General features: G+C 42.1%; 1 protein-coding gene across 2 annotated transcripts in view; it reads right to left on the reverse strand.

Moving 5' to 3' along the window:
* CUBN (cubilin) overlaps positions 1–18,486 on the reverse strand; it is a 273,247-nt gene that overhangs the window by 112,663 nt on the left and 142,098 nt on the right. For both annotated transcript variants that reach the window (XM_042945004.1, XM_042945005.1), the window contains 5 exons: positions 8,421–8,580; positions 6,570–6,683; positions 4,796–4,906; positions 3,115–3,243; positions 1,966–2,098 (listed from right to left, as the gene is read on the reverse strand). In XM_042945004.1, coding sequence (XP_042800938.1) covers positions 1,966–2,098; positions 3,115–3,243; positions 4,796–4,906; positions 6,570–6,683; positions 8,421–8,580 — 647 coding nt within the window. The remainder of the gene's footprint in view (positions 1–1,965; positions 2,099–3,114; positions 3,244–4,795; positions 4,907–6,569; positions 6,684–8,420; positions 8,581–18,486) is intronic.

Below are 18,486 nucleotides of genomic sequence, written 5' to 3' on the forward strand. Positions count from 1 at the left end.
TCACAGGCCTTGCCATAAAGCCCTTCTCATTATCCTGTACATAAAGAGGAACATCTTGCATTCTACAAAATTTGTTTTACAAAGAAAACTCAAGCAAGTAACACAAAATAACCAAAATTAACTTCTTATGGATGAGAAAGGAAAAGGCTGAGTCGTTAAGATTTGCCTATATGATAACTGGGATTTAGTGAAGTGGATGAACCAGCATTTTGTGTTTATCTCCTATCTTCTAGAAAGAGCTCAGCATCGCCCTTCTTATTTAACTGTGAAATGCCACACAAGGTATTTTAGAAAAGGCAGAGTGAGATCACTTAACATGCGCTGAGCATCTGGTATGCATCAACCTTGTGCTACACATTTGACATTTGACATCTTTAACGGTGGTCCTGTAGATGGAATGGATCTCTTTAGGTTTAAATAAATAACTTCTTGGCCTGAATTTATTAGTAACTCATCAAGAAATGGGATGTCTATCTTAAACATTCCCTTACCTGGCCCATTCCTGGCACCCACGGAATGTCAGATTAGTCAATAATGTGAGTATGGTAGAGACTCAAAGGAAAAAGACCAAAAAAGAAGCCCATTCATTTGGCAGTTATGAGGCCTCGTAAGCCATGGGAAGGACTTTGGGCTTTACCACAAGAACAACAATCATGTTTTATTCATCATTGTATATAAAGCATTGGGCATGGGAGTAACATGTGCTAACTATGTGAGCACACAGTAGGGCTTACACATATTTGTTGAAGAAAGGAAGACATATGTATCAGGTAAAAATTAGAGAGAGAGAGAACCCCCCCCCCCCAAAGAACTTTGAGCTTTTAGCAAAGACAAAAGCAAACAAAAATTTCTTTCCCATGTGGCAGCTTAACCTTGCTTTGCCTTTCAGGCACTCAGCGGGTGTCTTTGTTTTAACACAATGCCACTTGTTCCCTGAAGAGCACTGTCTGATTGATGGACTGAAAGAAAGCAACTTCAGATGTCTGAACATGGCCCACAAATGGGACTGTTCTTTCATTTAAATCCTTTCTTGATGCGCAGTACGGCTCCTCGAGGACAAGGGACAAGACTTTTGAATAAACAGGCCGGTGTCCTCAGAACAATCCTCTGCTCTCTACGCGAAATTGTTCTATTCTCTTCAAAAACGGAATTAGCAATCCCAAACGATGCCCAATAATGTGGAATATGATATAACAAGTAACTTTTCATTTAAAGCGGCAATGTAAACACTGAAATCTTTTCGCTCGGTGTTTGTTAAGTGGTGTTTGTCTACCACTGGTTTGGCGCGTCACAGGTACTTGTCTACTGATGGATGAAAAAGTCTTATGTCTCTTACCGTGTGCTTTTCACTATCCACTTCTAGGAAAAGCACATTATTGTTATTTAATGTAATCTAAGACCACTCTGAATGTGGCAGGATCCTACTATTAATTCCATATCCATAGTTTAATGAGGAACATGCCAGTGATTGTACAAACCAACCACTAAGTTCCTAAAAACTTCCAAAATTATTCTTCTGGATGGAGTAGAAGGGTAAGGTGGATTGGGGTAGAGACATGGTATACGGGGTAAGGAAGGCTTGATTGTGATGGGGATTCCTGCTGGAAGAAAGAAGGTTAGTATTTCTCTGGAAGATTCTAAATGTGTCTGATTCAGAAAAAGATACAGCTACTGTTCTCTGAAAATAAACATTCCACAAATTAGTGCACTAAGAGTTTAGGCATATCTTTCTCATAATGTTAGGCAGCGTTCTAGAACCATTCTCAAGAATTTTAATACCGTTTATAACCCAAACTATGACTAAACAGAGGAAATTTGGAAACAGTCTTCTTAAAGTTCCCACCATGTTCTCTAACAGTTGCTTGGACACATGCTATTAGTTGTCCATTCTATTAGTAACCGTGCTTCCTTCCTGCAGATTTATTCACACTGAAACAATACACCATAAAAAAAAAAGGGATTTACATAAAAGACAGCTGGAGCCGGTTGCCAGGGGAACTGACAATGTTCCAGACACATTCCACGTTAGAGGGATAAACTTCCGGGTAGCCAGGGCTGTTGAAGATGCCTTCAGCCATGTGGAAGGTTCCACCACAAGCTGGAAGAAAAGAGAAACAAAGTGAGTGCCAGAGTGAAGATCGAATATAAGATACCATAAGGACAAGGAGAAATAACTCTACCGGAGCTGTTAGCAGGATCAAAAGATATCCTATTTCCATTTCCAATGAAAAAACAATCCATGTCATATACAATAAGGAAAAGATTATGAAGACTGAAAATAAGCCACAGGATATGGTAGATCAGAAGGAATCTCTGTCGTTTCTCTTCTCAAAGCCATTTCTTGCTGCAAACTATAACTTCACATAATAAAAGACTTATTTTAACTCCACAACCACTCACTGTTTCTGGCCAGGATGATTTTCAACACTGGCCCTGAAAAGAAGGCAATGTTCCAGCTTTTGTCTCTCAAGAGAACACACACACACACACACACACACACACACACACACACATCTTCTAGGTGTTTTGTGCTTTTAACTGCCAATAATCAGGAAGCTGGCAGCTGACAAACAGCACACCCCTGGCCGACAGACCCAGTACCGGTGACTCCTCCCTCCCCTCCTCCCACCATGCCACCATCCATCTTGCCACCAGTGACAATACCCAGACCGGCCTGAGCCCAGCCGTGAGGCCAGGGAGACTGGAGAACAGCAGCTGTCCATTCAGAAGAGATGCCGACGGACACTGCCAGTCAGGGGCTGGCTTAACAGACATGTCACGAAGGAGCGAGCACACTGGCCATTCCGACATCATCCCAACCCATCCTCCCCACTCCCGGAGCTCACTATCAGCATGAGCCGCAAGAGCCAAGGTAAGGAAGTACCCCAAGCGTCCGCCAGTGGATGAGTGGATAAAGAGGACGCCGCACAGAGTTTACTACTGTTAGAATTTACAAGGAGGTTAACCTCAACTGGAAGACGGAGAGGTTCGTCCCAGAGGTAGGCTCAGGGAAATGGCTCCCAATTCCGAAGATACGGCAGTCCCAAATAACAAACTGAGGCTTTCTATCACATCCCTCTTAACCCAGTAATGCCATTTGCTGACTCCTCTTACCTGATGATGACGCGGCGTATGTAGCATGGAAACCCTCGGAATTCACTCTAGAATCTGAGACAAACCTCAGCGTCAGAGCATTGCTAAAGGAAGTGATGGGATGCGGCATGGAGGCACCACAGTAGCGGCCTGGATAGGAAAAGGACAAAAAGAACGAGCGATCACGTGGCACATGGCACAGACTGTCACTTCTAGTAAATGTGCATTTATTAGAACCACAGGAGATGGAAGCAAAAAGCAGAAGTCACTATTTGGAGAATTTAAGGCAGGGTCGGTGTTTGGGACAGTGCCTGAGAGTTAAATATAAACTATAAAGACAAGCATAGGAGATATGATTTATAAACATTGAAGAATATCAGGGGGAGGTAAGAAAGATGTAGACAACCTGGCTCCAAGCGGAAGGAATGCTAAAATCTCTAGCCAAGTATGGACCTGCGCAAGTAAATGCACTAATGCTTCAAAGCAAAGCATTATGGCCAAAAAATAAATGTGTGGATGGTGGAGCCAGAATGCATGGATTCAACTCCTAGCACTGCCATTTGCTAGAGGCGCGACCTGAGATAAGTCACTGACGTTCTCTGTGCCTCAGTTTCCCCACTGGAGAAAAGAGACTATCAATAATAATGAGACCTCTATCATAAGGGTATGAGGATTGACCAAGTTGCTATTTATAAAGTTCTTAGAATAGCACTCAGCACAAGTGAAGTGCTATGTAAGTGTCTGTTAAATAATATCCCTTCATCCTTGGTCAAATGCTTACAGATAAACATCCCAAGCAATGCGATCAGGACCGCATAGAGCAGAGAGGAATCAATTGCCCACTACTGTCCCAGGCTCTGCTCTGGGCCCTGGAAATAGAGCAACCAGCAAAACAAAGTCCCTCCTCTGATGGAGTTTGTCTTCTAGTGCAGGATAAGAAACTTGTATGCCAAAGCTCAAAGATGACTACCTCATGGAGAAAGTTTAAATAACCTGAGATGATTTTACTTGAAGATATTTCAGAAACTAGATAGCAGCATTCTTTAATTTCACCGGGATGTCCTGCAATCAGAATTCCCATGTGTGTGTTTGTTGCTGTATTTTTTGCTTTGTTTATTTAGTTATTCCTTCCTTCCTTCCTTCTTTCCTCCCTTCCCTTCTTCCTCCCTTCACTCCTTCCTTCCTTCCTTCCTTCCTTTCTTCCTTCCTTCTCTCCTCCCTTCCCTCCTCCTTCCTTCCCTCCTTCCTTCTTTCCTTCCCTTCTTCCTCCCTTCACTCCTTCCTTCCTTCCTTCCTTCCTTCCTTCCTTCCTTCCTTCCCCCAATGCTTCTACTGAGGACAAAACCAGAAGGACCATGCTCAATTCGAATATAAGAACCGGTCATATATTAACAAGAAATTTCTCACGGAATGCTATCTAATGCCAGGACGGACTGAATTTCATTACTCTCTAAAGCAGTTGCAACTTTTAAATTAAAAGAAAAAATACATAAACTGTTCATGTCCTTGAGTGTGAACAAGCTGTGTTTCTTGAGCCCCACCTTCACTCTTGCTATCCTACCCTCTAACTCTCTTTACTTGGCTTATATTGCTCTTCCTATCTGTTGGAACCATTCCAACCTCCAATAACAGCATATACGTAGGTAAATATATAAATACGACCCAGTCAGGGCCACAGACGAGTGCGTGAGCGCTGCGGTACCTCGGAGGGGTGCGTCATCATACTTGCCATCCAAAATTTCTAAAAAGTCTTGTGTACACATTGCAGTGCTTTCAAGTCCAAAGTGGCTGAAGGAGAGGGTGATGTGATTGACTGCAAGAGAAGGAGAGAGGACTAAGAGAGCCCTGGCAAACAAAACATACAGGGAGCGAGGTTTATCCTTTGATCAATTCCTTTGCAGGTTCTCCAGCAGGGAAGCGACGCATTTGGCTCCTCTGAAGAGCGACAGAATCAATGTTTTTTGAAAGTGCTTCCAGAATCTGAAATGCTGATGGTGGTAAATAAGAGGGCCCTGGGGTATGTTCATTCCACGGAGACCACGTGGAGTGCTTGTCGGAATATACGGTCTTTACACTTTTTGCATCAGCCATTGCTGGCTGACTAGTTTACTGACTTGTAAATGAGATGCTCCTACCCCCCTGGCACGCACAGCCTAGCTCTCTTAGTTTTACCTGAAGCCCAGAGCCAGGACCCTAGAGGTTTGGAGTCATTTATAAAGAAAGCTTTGAATTACTTGCAAAACAGCAAGTGCCTGGGTGTGTTTTTTCTTTTGCTATTCATCCAGGGTCCCTAATCTTCAGAATAGGATCTGTCTTTGAACCAGTGAGATCTTTCATCTAAATGCTTTACAACTCATTAGAAATTATCCTTACATGCAAAACCGCTCAGCTCAAGGCAGGGGGCTCCTTATCGAAGGCTTAGTTTCTGGCCAGCTGGCAACTTTCTTTGGCTAAGGATTACTTCGCCAAGACCCCAATCACATGCATGGTAATAAACATATTCTTTTGTTACCTCTTAACATCCCTAGTCAGAAAATATTGAAGTGTTAGAAAATATTGAAGTCAAACTTATCATTTTTTAGATTAGCTAATGGGGCCTCGCTGGCTTAAGTGGATTTGCTTATTGTCACAAAAGTGATTAATCGTAAAGCAGAGTAAAGAACTTAATGCCTTTCCTACATTATGGCTGAAATCATAAATTTTTCCCAAATACCTCAAGGAAGGGCAGGGCCCCTCTGAAACATGCGTGATGGCCCCGGGATCACCCTCTTTGCAATCATTTTGCTTTGAGTCCTGAGAGGTCTCTTCCTTTTCTCTGTCTGGAAACTGTGGACAGTAATTCTTACCACCAGGTTGTTACCAGGTCAAAAAATATGATTCTAGAATTCTAAAAAGAAAATTATGTAAACACTCACTAAGTGTTTCTTCCAGGCCGTGTGCTAGAATTTTCTGTAATACATGCATTGCACGAGAGGCCCGGTTTAATAATCAGCTTCCACTTTGATCGAAGATCGATATGCTTATGGCATCACATTCCCAAACTATGAGTTATTAATTTTTCAGTTTGTGGTTCTTATTCATCATTTAGTCATTTGGCAACTGTCCCGAATATCTACCACACTCAAGGCACATGTGTCAAAAACTATTTATCAGTTATTTTTGCTTATCCCCAATTTCACGTGCCTGTCAATACAGCAAGGTTACAGGTTTTTGTTTTTTTTCTTTTTCCTCTGTTAGGCCTTGAACCTTAAATTTTTTTTTTTTTTTTTACTTAAGAATAAACAGTCAAAATTACTTTCCTATCAGATTAGGAAGTGCTCGTTCTTGTGCACATCAGGAATGGGGACTTCCAAAAAAAGAAGAGGAAGGCCATCAATTGTTACCATTGAGGAGACGGGAACATTAGTCATAGATGGACTTTCCCACAGACACCATCCATCCTGGATTCCTTTCCTTTTTTCTTTTTTGTTACTTACATGGAGGCTGAGCTTGAATTATCCAGCTGCAGTTCTGATTGTGTGGATACTTGGCAGGGAACAATGGAGAGGATATAGTATCAGATGAGTCGGTAAGGATGTAGCCCCCACAGGCTGAGGAACACAAACACACACACACGCACGTCAGATACTTTTGATTTCTACTGACTGCACAAAACAATTATTTGATGAGTAAAAACACAAATGATGTTTTCCTATTTCTGAAACACATGCCCAGGAAGTACTCTGCCAAGGAAGCTGCACATAAACCATGAGAAAATGGAAATGCACCGTACGTTTATAACAATATTCTTCAATTACAGGAAGTGGGGAGGGGCAGAGGACAAAAGATGAAGCGGCTATGAACTGCTTGAGCCACTGAAACAAACCTCTAGTATGGGTCCACTTACTCTGCCCGCTCATAAATTAGAGGTATAGGGATAATCTGTTTCTGAGCAACTTTATTTATTTATTGTTTGGAAAATAAATAGTCAATTGAACAAGAGTGCATAGGATGGCTGTGTGTTATCAGAGAAACGCAAAACTCTGTGGCGGTGCAGACGGGAGAGTCTGGCCAGCTGGGGAGCGTAAGGGGTGTCTCCCGGAGGAGAGTGGCTGGAGGAGGAAGTGGGGCTGAGGAAGAATAGTCCAGCAAGAGACACAGAGGAGGGTCAGGCCTGCGACTGTGCAGACTTGGCTAAAGTATGGGGCTCCTGAAGGGTGTTGGGGAAAAAAAAAAGACTGGGGAAGGTTCCAGGACCCTTGGGTAACATCTGGAGGAATCTGGGGCTCCATTCTCCATGCGATGAAGAGCCAGGACAGATTCACGGAGCACACAAGGGCATGGCTGGAGTGGGGCTTTTGGGAGCTGACTTTGGAGGAAGATGGGGAAAGGGTGGGTGAGCGGGAGGAGGCTTTGTAATAATCCAGAAGAGACCTCCTGGGGACATTGTTTACTCTGAAGCAAACCATAAGTAATTAATTAAATGAAAAATGAAATGCATTAAGAAACTATTCTTTTCTTTGCAGAGTGGCTGATTCATGCACTCTGTCTTGCTCCCAAGTCTACAATGCATCTTTGAGAGACCCCGACCCAGAAAACATCCCTAGCCAGGGCTCTTTGCTGTAGGATACAGGCAAGCTCCAAATAGACCAATGACTAAACAGACCACCCGTATTTGAAATGACAAGGATGATCTGAGTAAAAGTCAGAGGCAAACTGAAGCTGGCCAACAACTCCTTCCACCTTGCCCTCTATCCCTGACATGGGAATAAAGGATTCATCTTCAGGAACGGCCGGATGAAAGGCAACGGTGAAAAAGTCTAGAAGGATGAACTGAGAAGTGGTGAGTTAAGAACAAAAACAGTGGAAAACAACACCGATTCCTCAGGTGGACAAGAGCAGGATTCAGGGCACCACTACCTCAAGGGTTAGTTACCACCAGACTCTACATTGCACGCAAGCCTTGTGATTTATAATTGTCCCAGAAGAAAATCCTGGACAAATGCTAGATAATTTATCTACTCATGAACAAATATGGAGAAACACTTTGTTACAGTGACCATAGTATTAAAAATGCTCTGAAATATCATTCTGAAAGCTCGTTTGAGAGACACACAGATCCAAAGGAAGTCGGCGTCACCTGTTAGACGATCGTAAACTTAAAGGATCAACTGGTGGAATAATTGCAAATCGTAGTTCCTTTGCTCTATTTAAATTGTCGCCTGTTAAGTAGAAAGCTGGGACCGATTTCTGAGCACTGGCCTCCTTTTTTTTGCGGCACCAGGAAGGGCACTCCAGAACAGACAGCGGGTACCTCAGGGACACACACAGAGACACGCGGCACTTGCCTTGGCTGAAGTGAGCTCGGAAGCCCCTGCTCTGTCTGGAAGGGCCAGACTGAAATCGCAACAAGAGGCTATTTCCCGAAGAAACGATGGGGCTAGCCAGCGGCTGTCTTCCACATGTTCTGGCAAGGCGGGCAGTTGTGGGGCTTATGCCATCATATGCCTACAAATTAAGACAACAGGGTTAATAGTTCAGAACTTCAGATTTACATCTATGGGGCCCACGGTCCATGGGCTATGTACACATTGGTGAGCTGGTGGAAAGCAATACATTCACCGGATCTAGTGCTTTATGTCATTGTCTCATCAAATAGCCCATGGGAGTGTCTGAATCATTGGTTATGTCTAGGGAACTTATATGGATTCCAGTGGGAGTTCCTCTGCCGGAGCCCATAATTACATCCCTGGATATTTTACTTTCACAGCCCTCCTCCCTCCCCTGACCTCGGCGCATCGCATCAAGTGCCATGCCCACAACATGTACTGAAATGTTTGAGGCAAGAATCAAGATAGGAACAAATAGGTGAGGAAGAAGGAGGAGTAACCATTTGTTTTCAGAAACCCAACCTTTGCCATAACTTTTTGCTTTCCATAGGATAGTGGTCAAGAAGGAAGAATATTGGCAGAGTTCTTTCAAATGATATAGTGAGTGAGCCTAACTCAGAAAATTATCTACTTAATTAAAAAAAAAAAGGTACTAGGTTCTATGTCTGCCCAGGGCTATGTCGGGACTTAGCTGACCCTCCAGACGTACTGATGGAATAGAGTTGACATTACATGTACCCAAATCACTGTATGGGTTTGTGAAATTGAAACTTGGTTAATTTCCTCGGAACTCGGTGTGTCTGGTGTGCAGTTTTTAACACAGTTATGTATAAATGGGGGAAGTGAATTCCTTTTCTTTGGATGATAACAAGAATGGCAACCATTCATTTAGTGCTCACCCTCTGCCAGCAACTGGTTCAGACCTTCACGCACACTATCCATTTCCTTTTCCCCAATTGTCCTCCATTTTTAAGAAGACAATTGCTACACAGAGACAAAATTGTGTGGCCGACTTCCACAATTCCTAAGAGGGAGCAGCTCATGTTAAACCAGACAACTAGATTCTAAAATTCAGAATTGAAACTCTCATATTGTCTAATGCAAGATACCAATTAAGCAGGATAGGATCAACTGTCAACTACCAGAGTGGGATTAAAATACGAAGTTAGGATACGGCTGTTTCACCCAAGATAAACTGTCATTTATATTTCATAAGAAACACTTGGGGAAAAAAATAGAAAGTTCGGGATTTGACGCAAAGAAGTTCACACAAATTATTTTAAAATATCTAGTGAGGATTATAATCACTGTTCTCTCTAGCACATAAGTATGAGTGGGAGGCAATTCTCAGTTTAGTTCATCATAAGCACATGAATCAAACATCAATAACATGTTTAACTCTCTACTGAGGGGCTAAAACTTTTACAATACTGAACTTTAAATAAATGTGGTTCTAGAACACCATTTCTTTCTTTTTTCTTTTCCATTGCTTTATTTAATGTTCGTATTTTAAATCCACAGGTCCAATAAATAAAACCTTAAAACTGATTTTTATTTAACATTTTTTTCAAAAATTTTTTTTAATGTTTATTTATTTCTGAGACAGAGGGAGACAGAGCATGAGTGGGGGAGGGGCAGAAAGAGAGGGAGACATAGAATCAGAAGCAGGCGCCAGGCTCTGAGATGTCAGCACAGAGCCCAATGCGGGGCTCGAACTCACAAACCGTGAGATCATGACCTGAGCCAAAGTCGGCTGCTCAACAGACTGAGCCACCCAGGCGCCCTGGCCTCTATTTAACATTTAAAGATTGATTACAAACTCAGTTACATTTTCTTAACCAAGTCAAATTATAGTTTTCAATCTAGTATGACTGCTTCTATTGAACACGTTGAACACCATCAATAATAGTCAAAACAATGTATAAATCAAGGGGTGCCTGCGTGGCTCAGTTGGTCAAGCATTCAACTTTGGCTCAGGTCGTGATCTCATGGTTTATGGGTTTGAGCCCACATTGGGCTCTGTGCTGACAGCTCGGAGCCTGGAGCCGGCTTTGGATTCTGTGTCTCCCTCTCTCTCTGTCCCTTTCCCCACTCACGCTCTCTTTCCTCGAGTAAAAATTTATTTTACTCAAAAATAAATAAAAACTTTAAAAAAAACAGTGTATAAATCAAGATTACAAAACCTCGTTACTACATTTATACTTCAACCTACTCTCAAATGTTACCAGCATTGTTTTAATCCAAGACTTTATTTTTGGTATACTTGGCTTTATACTTTCCGAAGGTGATACAGCTATAACATCCTTAGAGTTCAGTAATGTTAATACTGTCTTGCTTTAAAGAATACCTTCCTAGAACGCCTTGGGAGTCTAGAGAATATGCCAATTGACTCTTGGTCAAGACTATCCACACGAGACTATTTGCTTCTCTTGGGGTGATGTGTTTGTTTAGCACAGCATTTCTTATACTTCAGCAGAACACCGGGGTTCTGTGAGGTATACAGACTCCCCCACCAAAAAAATACCACCAACAAAACAACACATACACTAAGAGGATTTTTACAAGTCCATACACTCACAAAGGCAGGACTCTTTTAGTCTCCTTTATTTCTCCCCAAACTCAGAGGCCTAGTGAGTAAGTAGGTATTGTTCCTTCTTTTCCAAATGGCTGCAATCCTCTTAAGGCAAAAAAGTAAGGTAGAAATGTAGGGCTAAATGGTTCAGAAAGTCATAAGAATGAGCCATTTCCCAGGGGATCCTTTGAATGGGCACATCTTCCAGGATGTCTATGAGTTTCTCAGACCTCCCTCCCCCAGAGACCCTGGAATCAAAGGGCCTTGGTTGCAGTTCATACGGCTGGAGCATTGCTTTTCAGGAAGTGGATCTGAGGTAGAAGGTTTCCAGATGTCCCTGAATCAAAATTATATACCACTGAAACACTACATTTGATTAGCACGTTGTAATTTTATAAGGACCATCAGAAACATCCTAATCTAGTCCTCAACACCATGTGATTTTTTTGTTTGCATGAAGAAAATGAGACTTAGTGTGCTAGCTATTAAAGTATTGCCTCATCCAGTGTAAACTAGTGACTAATCCGAGTTCATACACACAGTGAGTAGAGTCAGGAACTTACGTCCCCTGTCTCCAAATTCTATTATATCTTGTCACTTCTCTTTAAAATGCTGGCGATAGTTATTAAGATATATATATCCAGTTGTTGCTTTATGAAAGTGCAAGACCTCAGATTAACAAGGAAACAACTGATTTTTTAATAGTTTAGAATAGCAATTCTTTTATTTTAGATGGTTCCTAACTCTTGTAATACCAAATAAATTTAACTTTTTTTTTTTGAGAGGGAGAGAGAAAGAGAGAGTGGGGGAGAAGGGCAGAGAGAGAGGGAGGGGGAATCTTAATCGGGGCTCCGTGCTCAGCGCAGAGTCTGACGTGGCGCTTGACCTGACAACCATGAGATCATGACTTGAACCGAAATCAAGAGTCAGATGCTTAACCGACTGAGCCGCCCAGGCATCCCCAAATCAATTTAACTTTTAATTTATAAAATTATAAGAAAAAAACTGCAAGGAAGAAAATATGAGAAACCTTGATCCCATTTATTTAAAATTCTAAAGTCATGGAAATTATCAATATGCATTTCCCCTTATTTCCATTTAGTTCCCAAGGCAGACCTAGCAAATTATATTACTATTGGAGACACATATAACAGTCACATAATTTACAGATATATAATTCTTATTTAAGTCTACTGCCAAGAGTTTGCTAGGCCTGAGAATTGGTTTTCTGATCTGTTGCTCAAGTGGTAAAATCAGAGAAATATACCACCCGCCCCCCGCCCCCTGCAAAACCAGTACATTTCCATTAACTCATTTCTGGATGACATTAGTAAAACTTTGAAGTTGAATCCACAAAAGAAAAAGTAGCCATACCCCTGAAAGCTCCAACTACTGGGACTCTAAAAACAAAGGCATATCTGGTTGAGGGATAACCTAATTTCTACAAGAAGTTAATCGGTCCCTTCACAAAGTACCCAGAGTTTTGTCAAATTTCCGGATACAAACACACACATTCAAAATGCCTAAACTTATATTTATCACATGAAAATAGGAGACTAAGAGAGTAGACTTGGGCACATAACAGACAGTAAATATTTGATGTATGGATGAGTGCATGAATTACATAGGTAAGAGTATATGGCCTCTAAGAACAGAGGACTAAGAATGAGGGAAAGTCCAGAGTTAGGAAATAGCTGTCCTCCCTCTCATGGATTGGAATGTATAAATGCATAGCAGGCATGACAGTGAGTAAAAGAGGCTATTCACAGTGGGAAAGAGGTCAATTGGGGCTGCTTTCTGGGCAGGCTTTTTACATTTTGGCCCCAATGGGCAATGGAGGAGGGTCTAATCACAGGACATGGCTTATGCCAAACACAACTGCCCAGTGCCCTTCTCACAGGCAGTGCCAATCTTTTGCCAGCACTGCGAGAGAACACGGAAGGCAGAAGGTGGGCAGAGGACATCAAGCCTGTCCCCAAAGCCCAGAGTATTCAGGACACATGACATTATGACGCTCTTGGGAACCCTCCGCACTCTAAGCTCTAACCAGAAGTTAGAACTGAGCCAAACATTTGTGTACTTGCACAAACATTTTAATACTTGATGCTTTAATATCTTAAGGAGATCTGAGAAATCTTTTTTTTTTTTTTTTCCAGAGTTAACACGTGTCGGCTCTGGCATAAAGTGACATTGGGGTGGGGAGCCATTCAGGTACAAGACTAACAGTCCTTTGTGATGACATTTATAGAGGCCTGGGTCAGGGTCCTAAGCACTGGTAATTTGCGAAAAGAGAGGGAACTTCTGCCGTCCCGTACACTTACTGATGATAGAAATAAGTGTAACTGACACGAGTGTAAAGCTCAGACTGTTCACCAGAATTAAATGATTACAAAGATACTTCACAGTACGTACTTGAGAGATATAAGCCTGTATTTGTAAAGGGAGACAAAGAGAAGGATAAATTGCTCTGTATGAAACGAATAAAAGTAGGAAGCTATTGCAGCAAAACCAAAAAGAGGCCTGAGAGAAGGGGTTTGTCCAGCAACACGGATGAGGCTGGAGCATAGCCCATGGATATTACCAGCTGAGACTGTTGGGGCGGGGTGGCAGGCAGCGGGGCAGTGGGGGCAATTCTGACCTGGCTCCCAGTGATTCATGTCCCCGTGTAATCACCCCACCCCCACCCTGCCCAGGAGTGCGGGCTGCACCTAATGACTTACTTCTTCCAATGAAGAGATGAGAGCCACGGTGATGGGATGTCACTTCCATAACTAGGTTACAAAAGAGGGACTGTTCCACGTTGTCAGCTCTTTCTCTTGCACTCTGCACTGCCTGCTTTGATGAGTCTAGCCGCTGTGCTATGAGATACCCTGCAGAGAGGCCCTCCTGGAGAGGAGACGAGGGAGGCCTCCAGCCCTGAATCCTGCTGACTATGTGAGCCAGCTAGGAAAGGGCCAGGTACCCGGCACCCTCATTCTTGGCTCACAGAAACGTTCAATGTTGTTGTTTTAAGGCATTGGGGTCTGGGGATATTTGTTATGCAGCAATCGATAACTACTGCAGGAGGTGTGAAATGAGGGACTGAGAGAGAAATGAACAATGGAGTCTTAAGGATCACTTTTGAACTCGACTGCTCTGCTGCTATTTGCAGTAAACACCTGCCAGTGCTCCAAAGAGTTAGTCAAAGTCTACTACACAAAGGAGCCTCAAGATCGTGGTATTTTGGGGAAATTAAAAACAAAGTGTAAGTTCCAATATTCTCTTAACAAGGGCGACAGAGAAAGGGAATGGCCACAAGAAGCAAGAGACAGGGGCTTAAAATGTGAACCACGGCAAGCAATAGCCATCTGGTTGACCTCCTTCCTTCTCTCTTCACTTCTCCTCTCTCCTCATTTCTCTACATAGAAATCCCTGAAAATATCAGGGGAGAATAATGAGTTTCCTAGACCCCTGAGTCTCCTTTTCCTCACCTGGAGTGATCAACCACTGAACACTACTGAGGGAGCAAACATTACTCATGAACTTAGTGACATGGAGGTCGCTGGAGGTCTAATGAGTCGTTTGGACATAATTATGGACAGACACTAACTGAGTGGACTGAGCTGTGTGTGCAAAGGGGAGAAACAGAGGACTAAGTGTTGACACCTTCACTTCTCTTTTAACAGTTGGCTCCTCTAGGGATGGAGGAAGGAGCCATGAGGTAATATGTGCTGCCTGGCACAGGAGAAGTACTCAGTGAATCCAGTTATCCTGTTTTCTTTCTTTGTTTCTTCCTTAGTTCTTTGGAAAATACGGCTATCACAAACTGTTCGGGAATTTGTGATAGGATCCATTAATGTACCAGCTGACTTGGAGATAACAAAGTACCTGACCTCTTTGAGGAAAGGCAATGATTTCAAATATGGGTTCCTCCCCAAACACCTTCCCTACAAAACCTTCCCGGCTCCACAACACAGCTTCATAAACACTCCACAAGTGGAGCCTCAATGGATGTCCATATCCATGGTTAGTTCAAACCACACTGTTCATATCCCTTCTGTTGCATGGCCTTTGCTGACAGGCTATGCACAGGCTCCAGCCTGTCTGACATTTTCCATCAGATCAACTAAAGCCCAGGGGCAAGCACACTGACCTTCGATTAAAAACACCCGGGAAACACAGGGACCTTATGGTCAGAACACCTGGAAGCGTTCTGTTCTTAGGTCCCAACACTTGAGTCCTGGGTCCACCGAGGGTATTTGTTTTCTTGCCAAGGCACTTCAGAAGCCACTGGTTATCGTTCCATCATCTCACAAATGGGGGTGGAGAATCGTTCCCTCTGTCTCATCATTGTAAAGATCAAGTCAGACAATGTATTGGAAGTGTCGCGGAACGAATATAGTATGAATGTGAAGGTAAGTTTCTCCCATTCATTATGGGAATCCTCACGCGTATATTTCTAGTAGGATTTGGCAATGCAGAGTAAATGTAAAAGCTAGCACTTCCACGTCAATATGTCTAATCTAGGGAAACTCTTGCATGATTGCATTCGGAAATATGTCCAAGAACGTCCATTGTTATAAGAGTTGCAACAGCTGAATATCGGAAGCAATTTGCACATGCATTCACAGTGGAATGGGCATGCGACTCATGGTAGACTCATGAAATGGAGTATTGTACGATGGCAAAAAGAATGCATTAGGGGCGCCTGGGTGGCTCAGTCGGTTAAGCGTCCGACTTCAACTCAAGTCACGATCTCGTGGTCTGTGAGTTCGAGCCCCGCCTCGGGCTCTGGGCTGATGGCTCAGAGCCTGGAGCCTGCTTCCAATTCTGTGTCTCCCTCTCTCTCTGACCCTCCCCCGCTCGTGCTCTGTCTCTGTCTGTCTCAAAAATAAATAAACGTTAAAAAAATTTAAAAAAAAAGAATGCATTAGATCTAAATGCATTACAGAGTAGACAAACGTTAAAAACAGAATGTTGAGTGAACAGAGCAAATAGAAGGGTATTGTATTTGCGGTATTCCTTGCTTAAAGTTTTAAAACTTGCAAAATAATATATGCTGTATATGAAAACTACAAAAAAATGAAAAAGTATAAAAATAGCCATGGGCGCCGTAAACCCAAATTCTGATAAGCAGTTTCCTCTGTGATGAGAATAGGGAATAGTGTCAGTGCGGGTGACACATGGGACTTCACTGTCTCTTTAGTAATTCCTTTATTTTGGGGGGGAAAAAAAGCACTTGAAGCAAGTATGGGAAAATATTACAATTTGGCAAGTCTGGACAGTGAGATGACTTTGTTCTTTATACACTTCACATGTATTATATAGTCTATACTTTTTTATATACTTAAAATTTTCCATAATAGAGTGTTCACTAAAGAAAAGAGCATTTAGATGAAGAAAATAATAGGGAATGTCGAGTCAGATTCACATATAAATATGGTCTTCATAACACTATGATAATAAAGAAGTAATCAAAATGGTCAATAATAAGCTAGCGGTTAAAGAAATTCTAGTATGTCTATATAATTGATTAAATAGCCAAGGATACTACTTTTGAGGAGAAACGTATTAAGTGTTAAGTGGGAAATGTAGGATACAAAATGATGTGTGGTATTAGCTTAACTATCTATGTGTACGTGTGTGTAAGTGTGCATGTGTGTGTATGGATAGGTATGTAAGTGTAGGAAATAAGCTAAAATGTTTCAGGGTTTGTCCTTACGTTGCAAAATTATGGATGGCATTAATTTCTTTTGTTCTTCTTTCCTGTATTTTAGAAATTCAACATGAGGAGCACGTAAAACTTTTAAATACTGTATATATTTAAAATGTTTAAGTGTGCAGCCAGTCAGACGTGTAAGGAAAGAACTCCATACAAAGACAAGAAAATATGTTACTCATATGACAGTGCCGCAGTATCTAAGGCAGATGGTTATTAATGCCACCTAATCTGGTCTTTGCAGCCCGACAAGAATGTAGTTAAACAGATATGGGTTCTGTTTTAAGATCTCCAAGGCATCTGCTAGTTGGTTAATATCTCCAACTGTAGTGCAGACGTCTCTCCGAGCTCCAGGCTTATCTATCCAACTGCATTCCAGACACCACACTGCTCGTATGGCCCCACAAACCTTGAGCATTGATGTCTCAAACTGAAGTCATCTTTCCTCCCCTAATTCCCCCTTCACCCTCATTTCTTGCCTCCATAAATGCCCACAGCAGGTTTTGCACTTGGTGAACATTTTCAGACCTCTCCCATATTTCCCGAATCCAATGGATCTATGTGTTTTGCCAATTCTCTCTCCGATGTATCTCCTGGACCCACGCCACCACTTTCCCGCAGGGGCTCCTCTGGGTGTGGGATCTCGTCACCTCTCCCCTTGGTCACGGCGCCTGAACTTTTCCCTGCCTAAATATGTGTCCCCTTTAACTCAGGCTCCAAACAACTGCCACTGTGGGGCACTCTTCATAAAATGTAACATCTGATTCAACAAGAAAGCTGAATACCCCAATGATATAAAATACTGCACTAAATAAAGACAAGTAATTACTGATGCTTCGTTTTGAGGGAAAGAACAGGTGTCTGACTCGGATGCAGTGCACAGCCCTGAGCCCCAAGCCCCCTCCCCACTGATCCAAATTCTGGCTGATGGAATGACTCATGATCACCTCACTGGAATAGTCAGCACGCACAGCCCGAAGCATATGACCCAGGGGGAAAAATGAACAGTAGCTTCCCCAGTAATGTTTGTATTTTCATCTCCAGAAACTGGAATCTATTCCCTCAGATCGAGTTGGAGAGGAGGAAGTGAGAAAATATTTCTACTGTATCTCTTATTTTCTTGTTTTACTAAGTTTCATCTTGCTCGAGGAGGAAATAAACCAACTAAATATGCATGGGCTAAAACTATTACAAACTGGAGGACGAGGAAACTATTTTAATTCAAAAGCAAAAACACACGGTGTGTTTTATAATCCGCAAAGTATGACAGTGTTTGGTCTGAGCTCCAGAGTTGAGCTTTCCCTGAAAACAAATCATGAACGTATATGAATAGATATAAATGTATATGAATATGCTTTTATTGGCATTTTCTGCACCACTACCTTTTTTTTTCTGAACTCATTTGTGAATCTTCTGGAAGGTATTAAAATAACACATTTATGAAGTAATAAAATTCGTTGAGATGATATGGTGAAGAACGTGTGAAAACAAATTATATGTTTTAAGATTTAAAAAAATATTTTAAGATAAGACTGGCCTTCATAACTCATGATGGTAGTCAGCAATGAACTATGGATTATGGATCCAGTTCTGGGTACCTACGGTTCACAATTTTTGAAAAGATAAGACCTTTCACATGGTTTCAGTAGTAACAGAAGCAGTAGCAGGAAAATTGGGAGTAACAATTAACACTTATCTATACCAGACACTATGCTAAATGCTTTACCTTTTAAAAAATTCAATTTTTCTTACAA

This window comes from Panthera leo, chromosome B4, assembly GCF_018350215.1.
Source record: "Panthera leo isolate Ple1 chromosome B4, P.leo_Ple1_pat1.1, whole genome shotgun sequence".
NCBI lineage: Eukaryota > Metazoa > Chordata > Mammalia > Carnivora > Felidae > Panthera > Panthera leo.